The following is a 23,908-nucleotide window of genomic DNA, read 5'->3' on the forward strand; positions in this document are numbered from 1 at the left end:
GTGGGTTAAAGAAGCTCATTTAGCATTGTAATCAAAATAAATTATTTTTGCTGGGTAGGCTAGATTAGATTAGGTTAGATTTTTTCCTTATGTAAATTTCTTGTGATATTTTTTCTTTTTTGACAGCCCTTAGTAAACAAAAAGATGCTGTACTGACTTCAAAATCTGGAAGTCATAAGAAAGCAGTAATGAAAATGACTCCAAGTAAGTGTCTTTCAGAAGCATTTGCAGAAACTTATTGTCCCAAAATATGTTATATTGTAAATAGAATATTATCCACAAATAAATATACTTTTTTACTACTAGGGAAAGCAAATTCTAACATTAAAATATTTACATTTCTAATAAGCAGCAACTTATGAGACAAATGACATTCTTTTACATCTTTTGCATTTTTCCCACTTTCATAATTTTAGGTGTTAATTTCGTGGTGGAAATTCTTGAAATTGTTTGTAAATGATCATTGGTAGTGCTTGATTGTAAATTGTTTTCATTAATATTCATTCATGATAGAAAATGCTTTTTCATTTATATAAATAGTGTGACGCTAAAGCAACAATTTTCTAGCCGATTCCTCAGATTTGTTAAATTATTCTCAACACTACAGTAAAATTTTCAAACTTCCTGATGATTCTGTAATTCTTTTAAATCAGTATCATATTGCCGCTTTATAATATCAGGATTTTAGCATACTCACTTTATGACCAGTTTCTGTTGAAAATGTATTGTGAATTCTTGCCAGATTTCAAAATTGTCAATTCTTACTAATGAAGACCAATCTATGATATACAAAGTTCTATCTTAATTTGAACAAAAATAAAATAGCTCACAAGCTTATAAGTTTAGAATATATTATAAATTCAAATTTGTTGTATTTAAAAATAACTTGATACAAATTATGATACGAAATCTGATTATTGCTTGAGAGCCACACTAAAATGTTTGATGAGCTGCCTGCTGCTGTGGGGCACACTTTTCTCCTGCTTAATTTTAAGCATGAGTATTTTATTCTCTGAGAAGATTCGTATGTTTTAACTTTTGTGACATTTTGAGGAAAGTTTGCTTTTTCTCTAATTTTCCCTGTTCATTTTTCATTTCCCTAACTTTCCATGTTTTGTTAGAAATTTCTGATGATTGAAAAACCTCCATGAGTGCAATAAAGCTTAACTAACAAATTGTACTCACAAGACAGTAATTACCATGCTAAATAAAGTAACAATGAATCGTATTTCCTCTTTAAGTGTAAAAGTAAACGACTGACTTTTTAGCCTGGTTCTTAAAGAAAGATAGATTAAAAAAAAAAAAAAATTATATATATATATATAGTATAATTTGTAATGTATAATATCATGTATGGTTTCAAGGGATGGCAGAGCAATGAAAATAATGATAAAAGTCTACATAAGCACTGAAGCATTGGTTTTTATGCATAAGTGCTTGGGCTGATGTTTAGGAATATTGTGGGATAAAGTTATTATACATATTTTAAAGCTGCTTTATTTCATCGTCTAACGACTACTTAAATATGACTATCAGAAGCATGACTGTGCACACTTTAAAATTTTACGTAAAACAGAATTTATTGAGTTTAAACGCAATGTAGGGATACTTCCAACCTATTTGTGCTAGAAAGGCAACTGCATTAAAAGTTGTTGTTATAAGTCTAGTATTTTTTAATTCTTAATCTGTTTAATTCTGTTCTAAATTTAAATGAAACACGTATCTAAAAGTAACACATCTCTGCTTTCTGTTATACACATCATGTCTGCAAAAGCTCTTATCCAATCTTTATTTTTGCAACAGTTGATCATAGACGTCTAATAACAAAAGTAAATTTTAAGTTGCAAAAATATTCATGTTTTGACATTTCTGTACAAGCATTCAGTTTACAAATCATCACTTTTATCCTGAAAACCATCAAAAGCACTAGATATCCTTTTTTCTTAAATCATCGTTATAATTGTTTCATCATTCCGAGTCCATGTACCCAAAATCTACCAGTAAATAAGTTAGTAAGCTGAAAAACAATCACTACATGGACAACCCATTTTAAAATTTAAGGAACCCGCTTTTGAATGCCTTGAGGAAAGGCAAAGTTACGTAAATATTTAAAAAACAATTTCAGAATCTTATGCTGGGGGGGGGGGAGAAGCAAGAGCACGACTTAATACGGTACTTGTCTAACTGACATAAGGTGATCTTATGGCAATAACAGGCTGCACAGAGTAAGGACGGTATATGTTTTGATTTTTCTTAAGAATTTTCCTATTGTATAAAATATGCACATTGATTTGATCATATATAGCAAATATTAAAACTTGTGAACTTGTACAGATTTCAAAAAGATACACGAGAAAGCTTTTGAGAAAATGGAATCTATTGAAGAGTATTCAAAGAGGAAGACTGAACATTCAGCTAAAAAGATAAAGGATCAGATTTCTTTACAAGAGAAGCTAAAATCTCATCAAAAGGTGAGGCCTGTTGTTATTTTATTTATTTCTAACTAGCTGTACCCGCCCGGCGTTGCCCGTGCATTTAAAAATTGCAGATAAGTGAATAGCGCAGGAATAGTAGTGTAGGACATGTAGACTGTCTCTCTCTCTTCCCCCCCACAAGCTACAAAAAAGAAATGAATTGTAATTAATCGATTTAATGTATCGTCAAAACAGCAAACTAACGCTAGAATAAAGAAATCAATTGTTACAATCGAACGTTATTTGAAAACAAATAATAATATCAGTGAGTCAAAAAAACCGTGATTAATTAATTATAAATAATTTTTTTAAAATTTTTCTAATTCAAAAATCGAAAATCGGGCTTCGAGGTCTGGTGGCCAGCCCCTTTGTGCTTCCGTATAAAAAATTCCAGGTCCCTGCGTGCGATAGATTTGGCTGGAGAGCTCGGTCAGACAGACAGACGGACAGATAATTAATTATAAATAATTTTTTTTAAATTTTTCTAATTCAAAAATCGAAAATCGGGCTTCGAGGTCTGGTGGCCAGCCCCTTTGTGCTTCCGTATAAAAAATTCCAGGTCCCTGCGTGCGATAGATTTGGCTGGAGAGCTCGGTCAGACAGACAGATAATTAATTATAAATAATTTTTTTAAAATTTTTCTAATTCAAAAATTGAAAATCGGGCTTCGAGGTCTGGTGGCCAGCCCCTTTGTGCTTCCGTATAAAAAATTCCAGGTCCCTGCGTGCGATAGATTTGGCTGGAGAGCTCAGTCAGACAGACAGACAGACACATTACACTTGCTTTTATTATTATAGATTATATTTTCGAAACTACGAGTTCTCCCATTTTTTTATACATCTCCCAACAGAACACCGGATCTCCCAGTTTTTAATTTTTGGCCTTTATTTATGAAAGTGATTTCAACAATAAAATTAAATTTTGTAAATTCCATTCCCCGCCCTTGGGATCTTTAGAGTAATTTTTTTTATTCAATTTTATTTGTTCTAACTTCATCATGCATTGTAGACATTTATTGAACTTTATTGAAGATTCAGCCAAATGTTTAATCAATAAATATTTGTAATTAATTTTGTTTTGCACCAATATATTGTTTTTACTAAGTTTATCCACCCAGTAATATGTGCATTCGTTATTAATTTTATTTTTAGCATGTTCAAAAGTACTTTTATAAATTAAAAGTTTCCTTCCCTATTCATTTTTTCAGTATAAAAGAAAACTGCGAAATGAAATTTAATGTGAAATCCAAACAACATGAAATTTATAGTATGTAATTAAACATTAATTCATTTACATAATCATATTTTAAATAGTGGAATAACATGAATCGCATTTTACATAGCAAATTTAAAATCAGTTTCGAGTCCTTTTAAAATGGTGCTTCCAGCTAGTGCGAGAACTTCTCAATTTTTCACATTTTATAATATAAGTTAGCAGGTTTTTGAATTTTCTAACCTCTGCATTAATTTGGATTTTCTAAATTTGCAGAAAAAAGTTCAAAAAAAGGGGAGTAAAATTCCGAAACCATTTGCTGGTATTCCTTTCATTCCTTCTATAAAATCTACCAGAAGGATGAATTTAAATTTTGGATCTTCAGGCACTTCAAATGAGAATGCCAAGAGGCCAGCAGAAAAAATCTCCCATTCAGTAAATAAGAAGCTAATTGAAAATACTTCAGGTATATTTCCTTTATTATTCTTATATATATTTAATATTGTGTGTATTATTTTAATGATTTTTTGAGTTTTCATGTCACCATTGTTAAAGAATTTTAGTATAGAAATTTTAAAACCTCTTACTGTATTCGTATAGATTCCCAAAAAGTAGCTGCTACTGGAAATATTTCCATGAATAGGAAAAGCAAGTTTGATCTCAAAGCAAGTCTATCTAGAAAACTTCCATATAAGCCCTACACTGGGCCTTTAAAGCCTTTAACAGAAAATAACTTGAATTGCAGCATTCAGCCTAAAGAAGTTATTCAACAGAAAAGGTTAGTTTTCTAGTTTTAAATTCAATAATATAAATTTTTTAGGCAGGAATGGTAAATATTAGGATTGCTATAATTATTTATTGAAAATTTATTAAATTCAGTTACTGATGACTGTCAGCACCTATTTTACCTGTTATAAATTTGTGTAAATGCAAAATTTACAGGTTGTAAATTTAAACTATAATGTAATTTTAAATAAATCTTTATTGTGATAGAAATTTTGTTACTGTAACATCCCAAGATTAAGTGATAGCCTAGTCCGACACAAAGCACATAAGTCAAGCACTAACTTTGCCCTTGGTCTTTCAGTAAATGAGCATGCCCTTTCCCCCCCCCCCCAAAAAAAAACACGTTGGAGGAAAAGTATTATACAGTCAAAAGTCGTTAATTCGGACACCCATAATCCGGACCTCAAAGCTACAAACTTTCTGCACACGCGTCTGCGCATAAGACCTTTACGCCTGCGAATATGATTTTGAGTGTAAATTAGCATTTTGGAGAAATATTTTTGACAATTCACTGATAAATATGATTATCTTCTAAATGGGTGAATGGGTTATAATTTGCTTCTATCTCTAATACAATGTTGGTATACTCGGGATTCTGGGCAAAAAGTGAAACATGAGCAATTCGAAATTCTTTCTTTCTTTCCCCCCCCCAAATGAAGAGCTCTTGAATAACTTTTTGCCTTTGGTGATGTGAATTTTTATTAAACGGTTCTAAATTTGGCGACTTATCATCATTTTGGCGATCTTAAGATCTGTTTCTGTAGAAAAAAAATTTGGGGGGAAAATCTGGGAATTTTTTGACGATTTTTTTATAAACAATTGAAAATCATTTAAAAAATGACAATATATTAAAATTATATTTAAGAAATAACATTAAAATGTAAAATTTTTATTTTTTGCTGTCATATTATAAAGTGACATTACTTTCTCTTTTGGCAACTTATTATGCAATATTCTGAATCTGGAAAATAAACAAGGTAATAAAGCACAATTTACAGAACAATTCTTAGCAAAAGCAATTCTCATTAAGCAAATAGCGATGTAATGAATTAAAAATGTCTTCTTTTTAATTTTTTTATGGTTAGTTTTTCCCCCATGCAATTGTCTCAGAATATGTATAATTTTATTCTCTATAAAATTAATTTTACACATTTTCCTTCTTGCCCCCCCTTGCCGTTTCTGAAAATATTTCTGGCATTTTGCTTTTACAGGATTTGTTAGGCTTACTTTTTCTTTAGGATTTTAGGCATTGCATTTTGGAAAGTTTAGAAGGATTTGAAACCAAGATTTATAGACCCAAGATACTAGAATATTCCAGAAAGATGAGACAAAATGAAAAATGTCTTCATGGCATTGACACAAAATGAGTGTATTTTACGTAAAGTTTGTTTTGAATTTCTTACTTTTTGGAGGAACAATGAAACTTACTTCTGACAGTAGAAGTCATTTTTTAACATGTTTTTTTTCACTCCATTTTCTCTACTTTTCACTAGACAAATGCATTTAAATATCTAAAAGGCTTGTAATCTTATCACATGCACAGGTATTTATAGAAAGGAATTTTTCTATTTACGAGGGGTTTTCAGAAAGTAAGGAACATTTTGGAATTAAAAAGAAACTAAGTACAAGGGGAAAAAAATATTATATGCATCAGAAAGAGCGACAAAAATTCTGCTTTTCTACATGGTCACCAAACAAATTAAGGCACTTATCATAGCGGTGGACAAGCTTTGAAATTCCTTCGTCACAGAATTCTGCTGCCTGCGATCTCAGCCACTCAGTGACGCGCACCCACAGCTCCTTGTCGTCGTCAAAGCGCTGTGTTGCTAGACAGTTCTTCATTCTTGGAAACAAGTGAAAATCACTAGGTGCAAGATCAAGACTACAGTGGTGGCCAAAATTGTGGACACTTTTGGAAATTTTTATGTTTTTGAACTTTGTATGCTTATAGAAAATGTTACATTTCACAAAATGCAAACTTGTATATATCATTTTAAAGAGAATTTATTACTGAATTCAATACAAAACACAAAATTCAATTATATGCAATACAAAAAAAAGTTAAACGATAATAGTTATCGATATACACTAGATAGTGATGATTGCAGTGAGTTATCAGTATTTAGTAGGGTACCCTTTATTTTTTATTACAGCTTCACATCGACGTTTCATTGAACTGACAAAAGTTTTAAGCTCTTTTTTCGTTATTACATAATGCCAGGAAACAATTATAGCCTCAATTAGTTCCCTTTTATTTGATGGGCGCCTCATTCGGACAAGAGTTTTCAAACGGTGCATAAATTTTCGATATGATTGAGGTCAGGACTGTTTCCTGGCCATGACAACAATTTAATGCTCATTGCACGAAACCACTCTTTCGAAATTTTGGCCGTGTGGCAAGGAGCAGAATCCTGCTGAAAAATAAACAAAGCATTGTTGGGAAAGAGATCTCTGATGGAAGGTAGAAGTTTTGGTTCTAGAATAGTGTCAATGTATTTTCTGGCATTCAGTGTCCCATCGATGACATGAAGGCCACCAATAACATCTGCTGACAGGCATGACCAAATCATAACACTAACTGGGTTCTTCACAGTTGCTTGAATGCAGTCAGGATGTAGCTCTTCTCCTATGTCTTACATATTTTTGCCCATCACTACCGAATAACGATATCTTAGTTTCGTCACTCCATATAACTTGTGACCACTGATCATCTGTCCAATTAATGTGTTCCTTTGCCCACTGTAGTCTTTTGTTTCGTTGCTGAAAATTAAGATAAAGCTCTTTTCGTGGAATTCTACCTCTCAGTGCAACATCTGTTAATCTTCTCCTGATTGTTCTTGAACTGACAGAAACACCAGCATCATTCAGATCACTTCTGATGGCAGCTGATGACATTTTTCTATCTTGGAGACACAGTCTTTTTATTCTTCTGTCATCAATAGATGTGTGCACCTTTTTCTGCCTTTTTCTTCTTTGTTTTTTATTGAATTTGTCTCCTGATATCGCAAACAAAACTTTTGGACTCCAGATGCAGTCACTGAACCACCCACCTGTGATTGCAATTTCAGCAATAAGACCACTTTCTCGTAACACAATAATATTGCATCTCTTTCTAGGTGTCCAATCTACTCTTTTATTTGATGTCATTGCTTCTTGACTAAATATTAAAAATTTTTACAAAAATTCCTACTTGTAATTGCAGTGTATAAGAAACAGGTCCTCCTTCTACAGAACAAAGCAAAATAATGATTTGTTTCAAGTGTAAACATGATGTCAGCTTCTACTGGCAATTACTAACATTTGATTGGTTCTCAGAATAAGAACAGTAATTGGCCAGGAAAGCTAGACATTACAAACCACTTCATAACTGTGTTTTTTATTTATATTAAAGTACATATAACTTTTTTTGTATTGCAAATATTTCAATTTTGTGTTTTGTATTGAATTCAGTAATAAATTCTCTTTAAAATGATATATACAAGTTTGCATTTTGCGAAACGTAACATTTTCTATAAGCATACGGAGTTCAAAAACATAAAAATTTCCAAAAGTGTCCACAATTTTGGGCACCACTGTATATGGTGGATGAGGAAAAACCTTGCATTTGAATGAATCAAGGAGTTCTTGAGTGCGGTTTGCTGTGTGAGTTTGGGCATTGTCGCGCAAAAACAAAATTTTGGACGTCAGCTTTCCTTGGCGCTTGTTTTGAGCTGCTCTCCTAAGGTTGCGCAATGTTTGACAGTACCGCTCAGAGTTTATTGTGGCACCACGTTCGAGAAAATCAATCAGAAGCACACCTTGCCTATCCCAAAACACAGTCACCATAATCTTCTTTGGTGACAAGGTTTGCAAACATTTTCTTGGTCTTTTGGGGAAACTTGTGTGCCCCCACTGCATGGACTGTAATTTTGTCTCGCAATTCACATGTCTCACCCACGTCTCATCACCGGTTACAATTCAATCCTGTAATGAATCACCATGTCTGTCATAGGCCTCCAGAAATGTCAAAGTTGCCCCAATTCGCTGACCTTTATGGTGGTCTGTAAGCAATTTCGGCTCCCATCTTGCACAAAATTTGCGGTAGCCTAGCTTTTGTGTGATAGTTTCAAACAACAAAGTCCGTAAAACTTGTGGAAAGCTAGGCAAAAGCTCCATTATTGTGAAATGGTAGTTTTCACGAATCTTTTCATGAACATTAGCAACCAGTTTGTCAGTCACAATGCTAGGGCGTCCACTCTTCTCTTCATCGTGAACGTTATTTTGCCCATTTTTAAACTGAATGCACCATTTCCAGATTGAACTTTCATTCATTACGCTGTTTCCGTACACTTCATACACTTGCCGATAAATTTGCATAGGTTTTAGGTTTTTTGCCAACAAAAACCGTATCACAGATTGCACCTCACAACTGGCAGGATTTTCAATTGCAGTGCACATTTTAAATTTGAATATCGAAAAAACGGCAGCGTGGAAATGTTCCCGCTGTGATGGCTGGACACCGACTGAGATGCCAAGCATGCAAACACCAAAATATATGTGATCGCTGTGCGCCTAGCGACGTCAGACGGAAACTTTCCTTACTTTCTGAATAGCCTACATATAAAGAAGTTGAAAATCAACATTTTAAGATTCATCTTATATGTCTCAACTCATCATACACAGGGCTGGTGCTGGGAATTTTCCCACCTGATGCAGTCTCTGTGGATATTAAGTTCTGCTCCCAGTGCCTGTCCTAAATTCTAAAAGTTTTGTTATTTTAGATTTTTTTGGCTCTGTGGGTCATTAAATTCTATGCCATGTGTGATTTCATATTTATTCTGAATGTTCGTATTACTGAAGGAATAAAATTAGAAGCTTTTTCTATGCATTTTGTTTTTTAGAATAACAGAAATATTTAATTAAATCAAAAATTCTAAAATGAAGAAGAAATTTATTGAAGAAAGAAACTGAATACATAAAGAGAAAGGAAATTATTCTTCAAAGATGTGTACAGTTATTATTATGTAAATTAACCATTTGTTTATAATTTCAGTGTTCATTATAACTTCCCCTTTCCTTTTCTTTGCCAGAGTGCAAAATCAGTTAGATAGTTTCTAAAGAGGTTTTTGGATTGTAAAACAGAGTGTGTTTCTGCCTTTGGCTTGCACACTGCATCAGTTCCTGCCAGCTGTGATAATTTGCAATTATTCATCTTTGCGTTATTGCTGCCAACATTTGGATTTGTTATGACGATAGAGTTATTGAGCCAACTTAGCTTAAAATTAAATTGACTAGTCCACATTTTTAGTCTGAATTTGACTGTTTCTGTTTAACTACATCACCACAAGCTGTAGCAGGGTTCATACGGTCCTTAAAAGTCCTTACATTTTTTGGAATCCGTTTTTCATCCTTAATATTGGCCAAAATCAGCAGAAGGTCCTTAATTTTAATCATCTGAAATTTCTGTCTGTTTTTACTACTGCCATTTTGAGTGCGAATTAGCATTTTGGAGGAATATTTTTGGCGATTCACTGACATATATGATTATCTTTTGATTTGTTCATGGGTTATAATTTGTTCCTATTTGTAATATAAGTGGTTGGATACTTGAGTTTCTGAGCAAGAAGTGAAACATAAGCATTTCGAAATTATTTCATTTTTTGTAATGAAGAGCTCTCAAAGAACTTTCCACTTTTGGGGATATGAATTCTTTTATTAAATGGTTCTAAATTTGGCAACTTGTCAACATTTTGGCGATTTTAAGGTACGTTTCTATAGAAATTTTTTAATTCCAAGATTAGAGAAGAATTCTTCAATTTTTTTTTTAAACACCATAACATTGATAAATTTCATCAAAATAATGGTAATATTAAGACACAATAACACGCCGAATAAATACTAATTCAGAAGTCAAACATTTTGTTGTTTGACTTCTGAATTAGTAATGGTAATATATTGAAATTATATTTAAAAAATAACATTTAAAAATAAAACATTTTTGTTTTTTGCTGTTCATGTAAAGTTTCATTTTAGCAACAATTTATTATACAATATTTTGAATCTGAAAACTAAACAAGGTATAATGCTATAAAGCACAATTAACAAAACAGCTCTTAGCAGAAGCAAAATTAGCTATTTATTAATTAAAAATGTCTTCTAATTCTTTCATAGTAAGAGTTTTTTCCATGTAATTGTCTCAGAATATTCAAAATTTTTAGAATATGCATATCAGTTTTCTCTATAAAATTAATTTTACACTCCCCCTTTTTAAAAAAAAATATTTCTGGCTTTTTGCTATTACACAATTGATAGGGATAATTTTTCTTTAGTATTTTAGACATTGCAGCTTGGAAAGTTTAGAAGGATTTGAAGGCAAGATTTATAGACCCATGATTCTAGAGGATTCGAGAAATATGTGACAAAATGAAAAATGTTCAACACGTAATGGATGTATTTTACATATAAAGTTTGCGATGAATTTCTTACTTTTTGGAGAATGTCTGGAAGAACAATGAAAACATAATAATTGAATGCTTTACTTTTGATACTAGAATCTTTTTCTTAACATGTTTATCTTCCTTTTATTTTCTATATTTTTCACTAGACACAAGCATGGAAAATATCAAAAATGCTTCTAATCTTATCACTTGGGCAGGCATTATAGAAAGGGATTTTTTTAGTAATAAAGAAATTGAAAACTTACAATTTAAAAGATTCATCTAATATGTCTTAATGCATCATACACAGAGCTGGCACTAGGCATCCTAAATTCTGTTGCCTAGTGCCTTTCTAAATTCTGCTTCCAATGCCTACTCTGAATTCTAAAATTTTTGACACTTCTAGATTTTGCTGTTCGGTGTGTCACTAAATTCTAAAAATTCTGCTACATCAGCTCAGTAACCGGCCTTTACCATATATATTTCATATTTCTTCTGAATATTAATATTACTAAAGAAATAAAATTAGCCACTTTTTCAAAAATTATTCTTCAAAGATATGTGCAGTAATTGTTATGTAGATTATCCAATTGTTTAAGATTTTCAGCCTTTATTATAATTTCCCATTTCTATCTCCTCATATGAGAGAGTTACTGAGCCAGATTAAATTAAAATTAAATTGTATAATCTTTGACCACTAGTCTACACTTTGAATTTGACTGTTCTAGTTTAATTACGTCACTGTGAGCTGTAATTGATTTTGTCAGCATCAGAACATGCCTAAGTTCTTTTTAAATAAGAGGCTTATTTAAACCTTTATTTAACCTATTATTTAAACCTTTGATATTGTAGTAACTTTGACATAGTGATAATTTGCTTCACGTCTGTCGAGGGTTTGGGACAATTTAACTTTTACCAGATCAAGTAAGCCATCATAGGTACACTATGTAGAGGTTGACAAGTTATGAGATAAAGCACGCTGAAATTGGCGAGAACATCGGTTTGCATATTGAGACAAATCTCTAATTATTAGGAAAGATGCTTAAAAAGACGGAAATCGATATAAACTAGCCAAAATGTTTAGGAAGGCTTCAAATTAAAATGACGGATAAATATTTTGTTGAGTGTTGTTGTTACAAAACATAAATGTTTTGTAGCTTTTAACAGGGTTGCCACGCTACCTGGAAAACCTGGAGAACCGGGAAAAGTCAGGGAATTCGAAAATTGACCAAAATATTCAGGGAAAAGTCAGGGAATTTAAGTATTTTTGTCAAAATCTGGAAAAGTCAGGGAAGTTCATACAACGATCCAGCCAAAAAAAGCGATTTTTGCGCCAACATCGGAAGAGGTAACTTTTTTGGCGAATTATGTATCACGTGAGTGTCATTCGGGTAGCTGGCATAGAGCCAATTTTCGCAGCTCCAATTTGATTGTCTTTTAGAAAGGCAAAGCAACTTTTGGTTTCCAATATTCTCGAGAATCGCATGTGTAGTGCATGAACTAAAGAAAGTACCTGTTCTCGTATAAAACAAAATGGGTTTAATCCTAGTATACGGTACCATGGAGGTTAGAATCAAAGAATATGTATTGTAAAGAAGGAAAATCTCTCTGCAACAGACGTGGCTGTGGCTCCGTTCCATCATAGAGGGAAAACAGCTGTGCATGTCTGATATATCTGTTGCCAAAGCTCGAAACCGGTGTCGAAGTTCGAAGGTCAGGTTATCAAGAGTTCATAAAATGAATATCGTTTAAAATTTCCTTAACCGCTTGCGCTAAAAAGACGTGCCACGCACGTCAGGATGCTTTTGTCTCAAACCGCGAGCGACGTGAACACGCCGATAAGCATTTATCGCAAAAATGAAAATAACGTGGTGCACACGTCGCCTAGCAACGAGATTGTTTTTTCTCGAATTACAGCTCTGGATTGCACTCGCAGATGCGGAGCAGCGTAAATGAGACACTTTACCGCTTGTTATATTGTAGCGCACGGCACCGCAACCATGAAGTTTAGTCTTAGCGCAAGTGGTTAAACTCTAAAGGAAAAGAAAATATTTTTTGGCGCAAGTAAATTAATTCATGGATTAGTTATTTTCAGGGGGGGGAAACTAATGAAAATCCGTTTTTAAAATTATTGCGAAAAATCCAAGAAGAAACGTCCTTTGATAAAACGTTTCTTCTTGGATTTTTCGCAATAATTTAAAAACGGATTTTCGTAGTTTTCTTTTTGTCAAAAAGCGTTTCTTCTTAACACGTGTTTCTCAATTTCCTGTACACATCGCGGAGAGGGAAATTCTGGCCGGTTCCGTCGCCAAATCCCTTGGCAAATTTTCCCTCCGCATTCTAGCGGCGTAATGGCATTTTACTTGTATGGAACCTTTTCTTCTTTACATAGACGTTCTTTGGTTAGAATAATAATGGGATTTGGCGACATCTTGATGCGCAGTAAACGGGTCATTTTGGTCTTGGCGACAATTTTGAAAATCATGCCAAAGCCTTACCGTATACTAGAATTTTACCGCAAAATCTTTTTAAACTTTTTTTTTTTCTTTTTAATAAATACCTTGCCATTTTTCAGTAAAATAAAAAAATAGTAATCAGTCATCTAGGCTAGCCATGTAATATAACTACATTCGCTAAAATATCGTTGATTATTCTAATTCAATTTTTAAGTAATTATTTTTATGTTATTCATATAATTTAATGTCGCTTCTTCCCTCTAAATTTATTTATTATTAGTAAATAATATTTCCAAATTTCAGGAAATTTTCTCTGGCATAATCCTGAAATTAATTATAGCAGTATGATGACATACCAAATTTAATACAAATTTAATGCACATATTTTTTTCTTATGTATGCTGCGAAATAAATATAAAATACCTCAATTTATTAAAATAGATTTCTTTCTTTCGTTTAGCTGCAGAATGTCTGCAAAAAAAGCCTTATTTTATTCCAGATTGGGAAGATTCTAATTTCAATCTTCAGTGGAGAAAACAACAACTATTATAATTATATTTGTGTTTTCAAGTGTTAAGGTGCCTTTTAAGAACATACCTCACGCAAATTAAATTTACCTAAAATCTAACCTAACTATTTAGCATTGCATTGTGATTTATAAGGACCGGATTAGCCTTGTGTTGAACTGGTGATGATCATGAGTAATAATTAAATAAAACATACATTTGTTATCCAATATATATATCTTAAATTTTATTAAGTTTCTTAAGTGGAAAACTAAACAAAATTATCAAACAAAGTATACCAAGAATAATTAAGAATAAATGTCCTCTGGGATTTATTAAATAATTAAGTGAATTTGCTACACAATACAAGTAATACCATAATTAATTTACCTCTTAGTACAGGCAACGTACATTACGCGGATAGATTGGAATTTTCTTGAAACACACCTGGAAAACCTGGAAAAGTCAGGGAATTTCATTCTCCTGTTTGAGTGGCAACCCTGTTTTAATGTGTAATAGTCCTAATATCGTTTAAGAATCAATGTCATAAATTACATGTTTTTTACCTGTGAAATTTTATTAGCTTTTGATTTTAGTAGGGCTTTTTTAACAAATATTGTTAAAAAATAAAATTTAATAGGGACCATTTAAATCCATAATGACTAAGGTTATCTAATTACCTAATTTAATTATTTATAACTAACTGCTTACTCTTAAAAATTATTTCTACATATTAAAGCAAGTTATTGCCTTTCATTGATACTCACTGTTGTCACAAGATAAAACACAAAAATGTAAAAATTCAAGTAAAACTTATTCTTTGCATCTAGTGAGACTTAAAATAATACAAAACAACTTATCACATCTGGTGCTTTAATGGCTTACTGGAACCTTAAAGTATATTAACTGGGTTAGAACCCCTGGAACTCTACACAAGCTATGACACTAACTACATCAAACAGAGCCTGACTAACTTTCAACACTTGCCAACCATACCTACATCAGGCCTTTCAGGTTTGTTCTGATCAGCAGGTCTCGCTCTAGACAAGCAGCAGGGGTGACAACATTGTCTTTTTGTTATGAATCATGCTGATTATGGTCTTACTTCTCATTTTAACCTATGCTGTTTGACATAAAATCTATGTGCTATTTAAACCTCTAGATTGACCAAGTATGTGACAAAATGAGACAAGAAAAAGCAACATAAAGCTAACTATTAGTAAAATGTAAATGTCACTTATTGTCTTTCAAATATGTCCAACTATTATAAGTGTAAAATATTTAATATTACTTGATAAATTGCATAAAGTTTATTTTATTCTCGAACTTATTAATAATTATGTTGATTAATTCATGTTTAGTAATAATGCATATTACTTAGGGATCTATTTTATTTTTAGGATGGTATTACAAAAGTGAAATTCAGGTATAGAATAATATTTTTAATTGAATTTATTGTTCCCATTTGCTCATAGGTCGTTAAATTTTTTCATTAATGGTCCTTAAAAGTTCTTAAAAGTACTTAATTTCCAAGTTCAGAAATGTGTAGGAACCCTGTGTAGTTTGTTCTGTTAGCATAAGAATGTGCAAATATTTTTCAAAATCTAATTCATCACTGAAAGAGGATAATAAGGACTCAGTTCCAATGTCTGCAGTTTGACTGTCTTGATTTGAATATTCCAATTGTTCTGAGAATAATTTCATTTTTAATGAAAGTTCGTTCATAGGTGGCTTTCTTTGCCTTTTTAATTTGTTCGTCATCCAACAAGATTTGGCGTTTAGGATCTACATATATTGAACTCAGCAAGATCTCATTGCCTAGCAAACTAGTTTCTCTTCTTTTCATTGAAGGAATGATGCCTTCTGCAATAAACCTCCATTTCAGAAAGAACAAACATCCCATTCTCGCCTACTGTCAATTCTTCAGATTGCAGCTTTTTTGTGGCTGTATATGGTATAGAAAGAAGAGTTTCCAATTCTGCAAGATCATTCTACAATCTTTCTGTTAGTGAAACATTAGAGTTATCTATATCTCCTAAAAAGGTTCCTAATTTTAAAAACCTCTCTATCACCAAATGTGTATTTCCTTATTGCATTGCTTGATCAATAATTGCTCCTTTTCCTGCTTGCTTCAGGGTTGCCACGCTACCTGGAAAACCGGGAGAACCGAAAAAAGTCAGGGAATTCGAAAATTGACCAAAATATTCAGGGAAAAGTCAGGGAATTTAAGTATTTTTGTCAAAATCTGGAAAAGTCAGGGAAGTTCATACAACGATGCCGCCAAAAAAAGCGATTTTTGCGCCGACGTCGGAAGAGATAACTTTTTTGGCGAATTATGTATCACGTGAGTGTCATTCGGGTAGCTGGCATAGAGCCAATTTTCGCAGCTCCAATTTGATTGTCTTTTAGAAAGGCAAAGCAACTTTCCCGCAACTTTTGGTTTCCAGTATTCTCGAGAATCGCATGTGCAGTGCATGAACTAAAGAAAGTACCTGTTCTCGTATAAAACAAAATGGGTTTAATCCTAGTATACGGTACCATGAAGGTTAGAATCAATGAATATGTATTTTTAAGAAGGAAAATTTTTCTGCAACAGACGTGGCTCCGTTCCATCATAGAGGGAAACAGCTGTGCATGTCTGATATATCTGTCGCCGAAGATCGAAACCGGTGTCGAAGTTTGAAGGTCATGTTATCAAGAGTTCATAAAATGAATATCGTTTAAAATTTCTTGAACGACTTGCGCTAAAAAGACGTGCGAACACCACGTCGATAAGCATTTATCGCAAAAATGAAAATAACGTGGTGCACACATCGCCTAACAACGAGATTGTTTATTTCTCGAGTTACAGCTCTGGATTGCACTCGCAGATGCGGAGCGGCGTAAATGAGACACTTTACCGCTTGTTATATTGTAGCGCACGGCACCGCAACCGTGAAGTTTAGTCTTAGCGCAAGTGGTTAAACTCTAAAGGAAAAGAAAATATTTTTTGGCGCATGTAAATTAATTCATGGATTAGTTATTTTCAGGGGGAAAAAAACTACGAAAATCCGTTTTTAAAATTATTGCGTGGATTTTTCGCAATAATTTTAAAAACGGATTTTCGTAGTTTTCTTTTTGTCAAAGAGCGTTTCTTCTTAACACGTGTTTCTCAATTTCCTGTACACATCGCGAAGAGAGAAATTCTGGCCGCCAGGTTCCGTCGCCAAATCCCTTGACAAATTTTCCCTCCGCATTCTAATGGCGTAATAGCATTTTACTTGTATGGAACCTTTTCTTTACATAGACGTTCTTTGTTTAGAATAATAATGGGATTTTGCGACATCATGATGCGCAGTAAACGGGTCATTTTGGTCTTGGCGACAATTTTCAAAATCGTGCCAAAGCCTTACCGTATACTAGAATTTTACCGCAAAATCTTTTTAAACCTTTTTTTTTTTTTTTTTTCCTTTTCTTTTTAATAAATACCTTGCCATTTTGCAGTAAAATAAAAAAAATAGTAATCAGTCATCTAGGCTAGCCATGTAATATAACTATATTCGCTAAAATATCGTTGATTATTCTAATTCAATTTTTAAGTAATTATTTTTATGTTATTCATATAATTTGATGTTGCTTCTTCCCTCTAAATTTATTTATTATTAGTAAATAATATTTCCAAATTTCAAGAAATTTTCTCTGGCATAATCCTAAAATTAATTATAGTAGTATGATGACATACCATCACGAAATTTAATGCACATATTTTTTCCTTATGTATGCTGCAAAATAAATATAAAATACCTCAATTTATTAAAATAGATTTCTTTCTTTCGTTTAGCTGCAGAACGTCTGCAAAAAAAAAGCCTTATTTTATTCCAGATTGGGAAGATTCTAATTTCAATCTTCAGTGGAGAAAACAACAACTATTATAATTATATTTGTGTTTTCAAGTGTTAAGGTGCCTTTTAAGAACATACCTCACGCAAATTAAATTTACTTAAAATCTAACCTAACTATTTAGCATTGCGTTGTGATTTATAAGGACCGGATTAGCCTCGTGTTGAACTAGTGATGATCATGAGTAATAATTAAATAAAACATACATTTGTTATCCAATGTATATATCTTAAATTTTATTAAGTTTCTTAAGTGGAAAACTAAACAAAATTATCAAACAAAGTATACCAAGAATAATTAAGAATAAATGTCCTCTGGCATTTATTGAATAATTAAGTGAATTTGCTACACAATACAAGTAATACCATAATTAATTTACCTCTTAGCACAGCCAACATACATTACGCGGATAGACTGGAATTTTCTTGAAACACACCTGGAAAAGTCAGGGAATTTCATTCTCCTGTTTGAGTGGCAACCCTGTTGCTTCCTAAGAATGGCATCAATTTTAGGAGTTCTTGCTACTAATCCTGCTTACCTAAATTTACCAGTGAGATTTGTAACTAAATGAATCAGTTTAATCACTAATGGCAAATATCACATCCATCCTCCTCTCTTATATTTATTTATCAATAGGTCAATAAAATAGAAAATAACTATTTATTAATATATACAGTTCATAAATAAAAATAATAACTTAGCTTGTCATTTTTTTCAATTCATTTTAATTTCATTTCAAATTCAAACTGTCCAATGAAAACTGGAGTTGGAGTCGACCTGTTTTTAGCGTCTCCAGCTCCGACTCATTTTACCCCGAAATCTGCTCGACTCCACAGCCCTGATTACAACCCCAGAAGCTGTATACGAAGCTAAGGCACTAACTGTGTCAGATAGAGCACATTTAACCTTCAAACCGTGTATACATCAGGCTGTCAGATTTGTTCTAATTAGCAGGTCTCTCTCTAGGAAAGCAGCGGCAGTGGCAACAGCAAGTCTTCTGTTACGAATCATGCCAATTATGATTTTACTTCTCATTTTAGCCTATGTCATTTGACATAAAATCTACCTGCTATTTACTAAACCTCTAGAATGAGCAAATATGTGACAAAATGAGACATAAAAGAAAAAAATCAGTATAAAGCTAACTGACCCAACTATTGCAAGTGTTAAAATATTCAATTCTACTTAATAAACTTTATTTAAAGTTGATTTTAGTCTCAAAATTGTTTTATAATTATCTTTAATAATAATGCATCCTACTTACTGATCTATTTTATTTTTAAGATGGTATTACAAATGTGAAGTTCAGGCATAGATAATATCTTGAACTGAATTTATTCAGCTCCGTTTATCAATAGGTCCTTAATTTTTTTCGTTTATGGTCCTTAAAAGACATTGGGAAAAAATTTTTTCTGCACTTATGCATTTATTTATCAAAACAATATTTAAAAAAGGACATTTCATAAAATTTAGTAAACTCCTCTGACAACTCAATTCATAATTATAATGTAAGAAAAAAGTAAAGAACATCAAGCTCTATTCTTTGCTTTTGCTGTACCATGGTAAAATATAATAACTTACTTTGTACATAAGCATTGAACAACTACCCTATTTCTGATTACAGTTACAACTTGAAAGCAGATTTTGATAAAGGGTAAAAAAATTTGGAGCAGTTAGGAGAGATAAGTATGCTTTGATGCACATTATTGCTTTAAAACTAGGTCTAATAATTAATTCCCAAAGAAGATTAATGTTTTGCTTGTCAGCACTCTTTCTGAATGACTGCCAATTTCAAATACAGTTTCAGATACAAATTAGTGCATAGTTGTGTCGAAATGAGAAAAACCAGAATCACATAACTTTTATTGTATATACAAGGGTCGTTCAAGGTAGACCAGGACTTTTTATTTCTTCAGAGGAAACAGATAGCATAAAGAGCACTAAACTATGACAGCTTTTCAAAGTATCCTCTGTGTGTGTCGAGGCACAGTTGCCATCGTTGTGGCAGCTTCCTAATTCCTTTGGCATAGAAAGAACTTGCTTCTTGTCATAACCAGTAAAGGGCATCATTCCACAGTGCTTCATCTGTTATGAATTTCTTCCTTTCCAGATGGTCTTTAAGGGGGTGCAAACAAATGGTAATCACTGAGGGTCAAACCTGGACTGAGGGGGGGGGGGCAGAACTTCCTAGCGCATTTCAGCCAGAGTTGTCACATTGTTTGTGTGAGGGTGGGCGTTATCATAGAGAAGAATGACATTTTCAGACAACATCCCAGGTCTTTTCTTGCTAATGGACTTTCGTACAGCACCACTCAACAATGTGGAATAATACTGGGTGTTAATTGTGCTCTCTTTGTCCAGAAAATCCATATGGATAACACCCTTCATGTTTCAGAAGACACTTGCCATGATCTTTCCACTGAACGGCTGCGTTTTGCTTTTCTTGGGTGGCGGGGAGCCTTTATGCTGCCACTCCATGCTGCTTCTTTTGGTCTCTGGGGTTGAATTGTGCAGACAGGTTTCATCACATGGGATGATGGATTGCAACAATTCCATCACCTTCTGCTAGAAACTAATTCAGAAGCTGTTCACAGCGTTAACCACTTCTGATCAAATGTCAGCTGGCAGAGAACCCACCTTGCACAGATTTTGTGGAAGCGTAAGTGGTTATCTCAACACTCCCCACACTAATATTCACCTCGGCAGCAATATCCTACACTGTTCTCAAGAATCATTTGCTCAACACGTGCGATATTCACTGGTGTGACTGCAGTCCAGCGAAGGTATTCGGGTGCTTCATTTGTCACCAGCTCCCATCCTTCAAAAAACTGTTCACACCATTCATACATTCTTGTCCGTGACATTGTTTGTTCAACATACTGTGCTTGCAGTCTTATGAAAATCTCATCTGGTTTAACTTTCTCCTTCACAAGAAATTTGATTACACGCCGCTACTCTGCAGCCACAGACATACTGCTGACTGCCATGCTTGCTGCAACGGCTGCACATGCGCCAAATAGGTCGTGCCGAGCGCTAGTCACTCGAGAAGAAATACATTACATCACCCGCAAGTTTCACATAATGATCCGGCTATTCATTGATTATTTACGTACGAAAATCACAGTCGTTGTATATACATAATGATGAATGACCCTTTTATATTCATAATGTATAACATGATATATTAATTAAGCAAACTTAATCTTCTGCTTTTAGGAAATTATTAAATCTATAAATATTTGATGACAAAATTTGCTTCATTTGTTCTTATCCAAAAATGAATTAAATCTAATTGCATTAGTCAGATTTCTTAACATTTCCTCAAGTAAAATAATAGAAAATATTGTAAAGCCAAGATATGTAATACATGTCATGAAAAATTTTATATTTTCTACAAGCCTAAAAAAATCATCCTAATCCATGCTTAGAGAAAATACCTCTTTGTTATAAAAAGTAATTTTCTGTTTTGAATTATTCAGTATTAGATTTTTCCTTGGTTTACTATTATCCTAACAACTCTAGATGAAAAACTATAAAAAATATTTTTCTTAAATATTTGTTATAGCTTATTCTTGTGTGTTGAAAATCTAGAAACTTATTACAGTCAAAAGTCGTTAATCTGGACTCGTCGGGACTTCGGCGATTCCGGATTATAGATCATCAGTTTAAATCTGGTAAGATGGCATGCAGAAATTACAAAATTAAAAATATGAAACCGTAATTTATGAAATAAAGAACAATTATGATTTAAAGGGTATCAAAATTTACAAAAAGAAAAAGCTTAATATTTGTTTACTTTATTAAACATTTCTTTCAGTGTAAGTTGTTTAAGTTGCTTCGTTTCATGTGATAATACTTTCTCTTTAATTCTATTAAACAGACATAATTTCTTGTTTAGTTACAAAGTTCCGCTGTTCAAGTCCTATAATTGCTGTGTCGAGAATACCAACTAATTTGTCAATCGAAATTTTTTCGTTTTCAATAACTACTGTGTCACTTTCTTTACTATCGGAAGCAAATTATAATGACGAGGAATTTGATTTAAATCATATCAAAGATGGAGTATATCGAGATGAAATACTAGATTTAGTAAGGAATTATAAGCCAAATGAAATAAAAACATCTGCCCTGAAGATAAGGCGCGCAATGAATTGGAAGTTGATCATTGCGCGTTGCGGCGTCCCCCCCCTCGCACAGAGCAATGTGAAATTGATAAACAGATTTCGGATTTCATTTGTTGTGTAGATCCTTTACATATTAGTAAATAGATCCTTTACAAATTAGTACTTTTGCTTTGTAGATCCTTTACATATTAGTAAATATATATTGGAAATTCTATTTGACATAATCAAAAGTTCAAGCTTACTTTTATAAAATTGCTCTAACAGTCTGCAAAAAATAATAAGCCGGATCCAATTCGAAGATTAAAAAACAACGCAATCTGCAACATTAACTGAATTAGATGATTTTAGCTTAGCTTATACCGTCCGTTATACATTCAACGCGCATGCGTAAACGTATTATGCACGTGCGCACACACATATTCGCAGCCGTAAAGGTCTTACGCTCACGCGTAAACGCTTATGCGCATTGCCTCCACGCGACGCATACACAGAATGTTTGTAGCTTTGAGGTCTGGATTATAGATCATTCCGGATTATGGGTATCCGAATGAATGACTTTTGACTGTATAATTAGAATAATATCTTGAATTTAAAAAATCATGAAATAAAAAGAAATTTTTAAGTACTTTGGGAAAGGAAAGTTCTCAGTCTTGTTTGGGGGAGGGGTGTATCATTAAGATATGTTCTAGTTCCTTATTTTGTGATTCAATGCCTATAGTAATTGTAAAGAGCTTAGTATAAAATCCAAAATAAATTACTAAATAATTTGGAGGAATGGTATTGGAAACTATTCATATTGAAAGTTACTGAAAACTATTCATGTCACCTAAATGCTTTATTTCATTTTTGTGTAATGAAAAAGATATGATTATTGATATTCTTATTACAGCACTATTAAAAAGAAAGAAAATGCTTTTAGTTTTTATTTGCACATTATTATTACTTCATTAGGGCTGTCTTAACAGTAATAATATCTTTTAGGATGACTAGATGAGTAAAGGATTAAGAATGAAAAGTTTCTTCATTGGTATGGTTAAATTAAGCAGAGCAACTTAAAAATAGTGAGCCTGGGCATTCAGAAATGTATCCCACCAACTGGGAAGAATAGCATACATTGTCTGTGAAAAAAGGTTTTGACCATACTTTGAACCTCTGACAACTGTGTGCATAAGTGTTGAATTATGACCTTTAAAGCTGTTAAGAGTGAGAGCAAAAGATTGCCATGTGATGACTGATTGGTGATATAAGCTGGATAATGCAAATCTCCAATTCCTTCTTTGATAATGCATCTTGCGAAAAGCTCAAATGCAGTAGATTTGCACCTTGTGAAAGCATCCTAAATGCCTCCCTCCTAATGGCTTTATAGTTCGAAAGTTTTTTTTTTTTTAAGTTTGAAAAGAATAATAATATACTAGTTAGTTCTTAAACACAAGAGGGACCCCCCCTCCCTGAGGGAAAATTTTTGCATGGTTTGAGGCCAAAATATGCTCCCCTGAAATTTCTGAAATGTCCATGTACATGAATTTCTGTTGGAATGGTTTTACTTCCCTCTCCAAGTAGAATGCTATTGTTTTAACAGTAATCTATTTAAAATTAAATGATTACTTTTCTATTGTGGGTTTTGTGGAGTTTCACCCACTGTGTGCAGTTTCTCTTTAGACACAATCTCTTTGAAACTGGGAGCATCAATAGCTAAACATCATCGATATAGGAAAGTAAAGGTGCATTCAAATAAGAAAGCTGCTTTAGTTGCTTCAGATGAATAATTGACATGCCATTTAACAACTTCCAAAACCAAGGAGCCATGCGACTAACATGATAGGGGAAAGCACCAGGTAGAAAATAGACACAATTGTTCAGGTGATCTACCGATGTCTAAATGCATGGGCAATATGAGCAACCTCACTGTGAAAGGGCTAATGGAGAAATGCACTCAGCCTTTTATTTAGCTATTAAGTATTTAGTTTAGTTTATGAATTTAAAAAAAAAAAAAAAAAAACTGCTTTTATTCAAGTTTTTGCATTTATCAATATTTTCGGTTTTTTGTTGTTTAAC

At 32.9% G+C, this 23,908-nt stretch overlaps 1 protein-coding gene across 3 annotated transcripts in view; it reads left to right on the plus strand.

Annotated features, from left to right (window-relative positions):
* Positions 1-23,908, plus strand: part of LOC118204987 (uncharacterized) — a 109,607-nt gene that overhangs the window by 81,845 nt on the left and 3,854 nt on the right. For all 3 annotated transcript variants that reach the window (XM_085815165.1, XM_085815164.1, XM_085815166.1), the window contains 4 exons: positions 127-204; positions 2,335-2,471; positions 3,963-4,152; positions 4,287-4,464. In XM_085815165.1, the coding sequence (XP_085671291.1) occupies positions 127-204; positions 2,335-2,471; positions 3,963-4,152; positions 4,287-4,464 (583 nt within the window). The remainder of the gene's footprint in view (positions 1-126; positions 205-2,334; positions 2,472-3,962; positions 4,153-4,286; positions 4,465-23,908) is intronic.

Source organism: Stegodyphus dumicola, chromosome 4 (genome assembly GCF_044657685.1).
Source record: "Stegodyphus dumicola isolate Sdum_Otavi_A_Nest chromosome 4, ASM4465768v1".
Lineage (NCBI taxonomy): Eukaryota > Metazoa > Arthropoda > Arachnida > Araneae > Eresidae > Stegodyphus > Stegodyphus dumicola.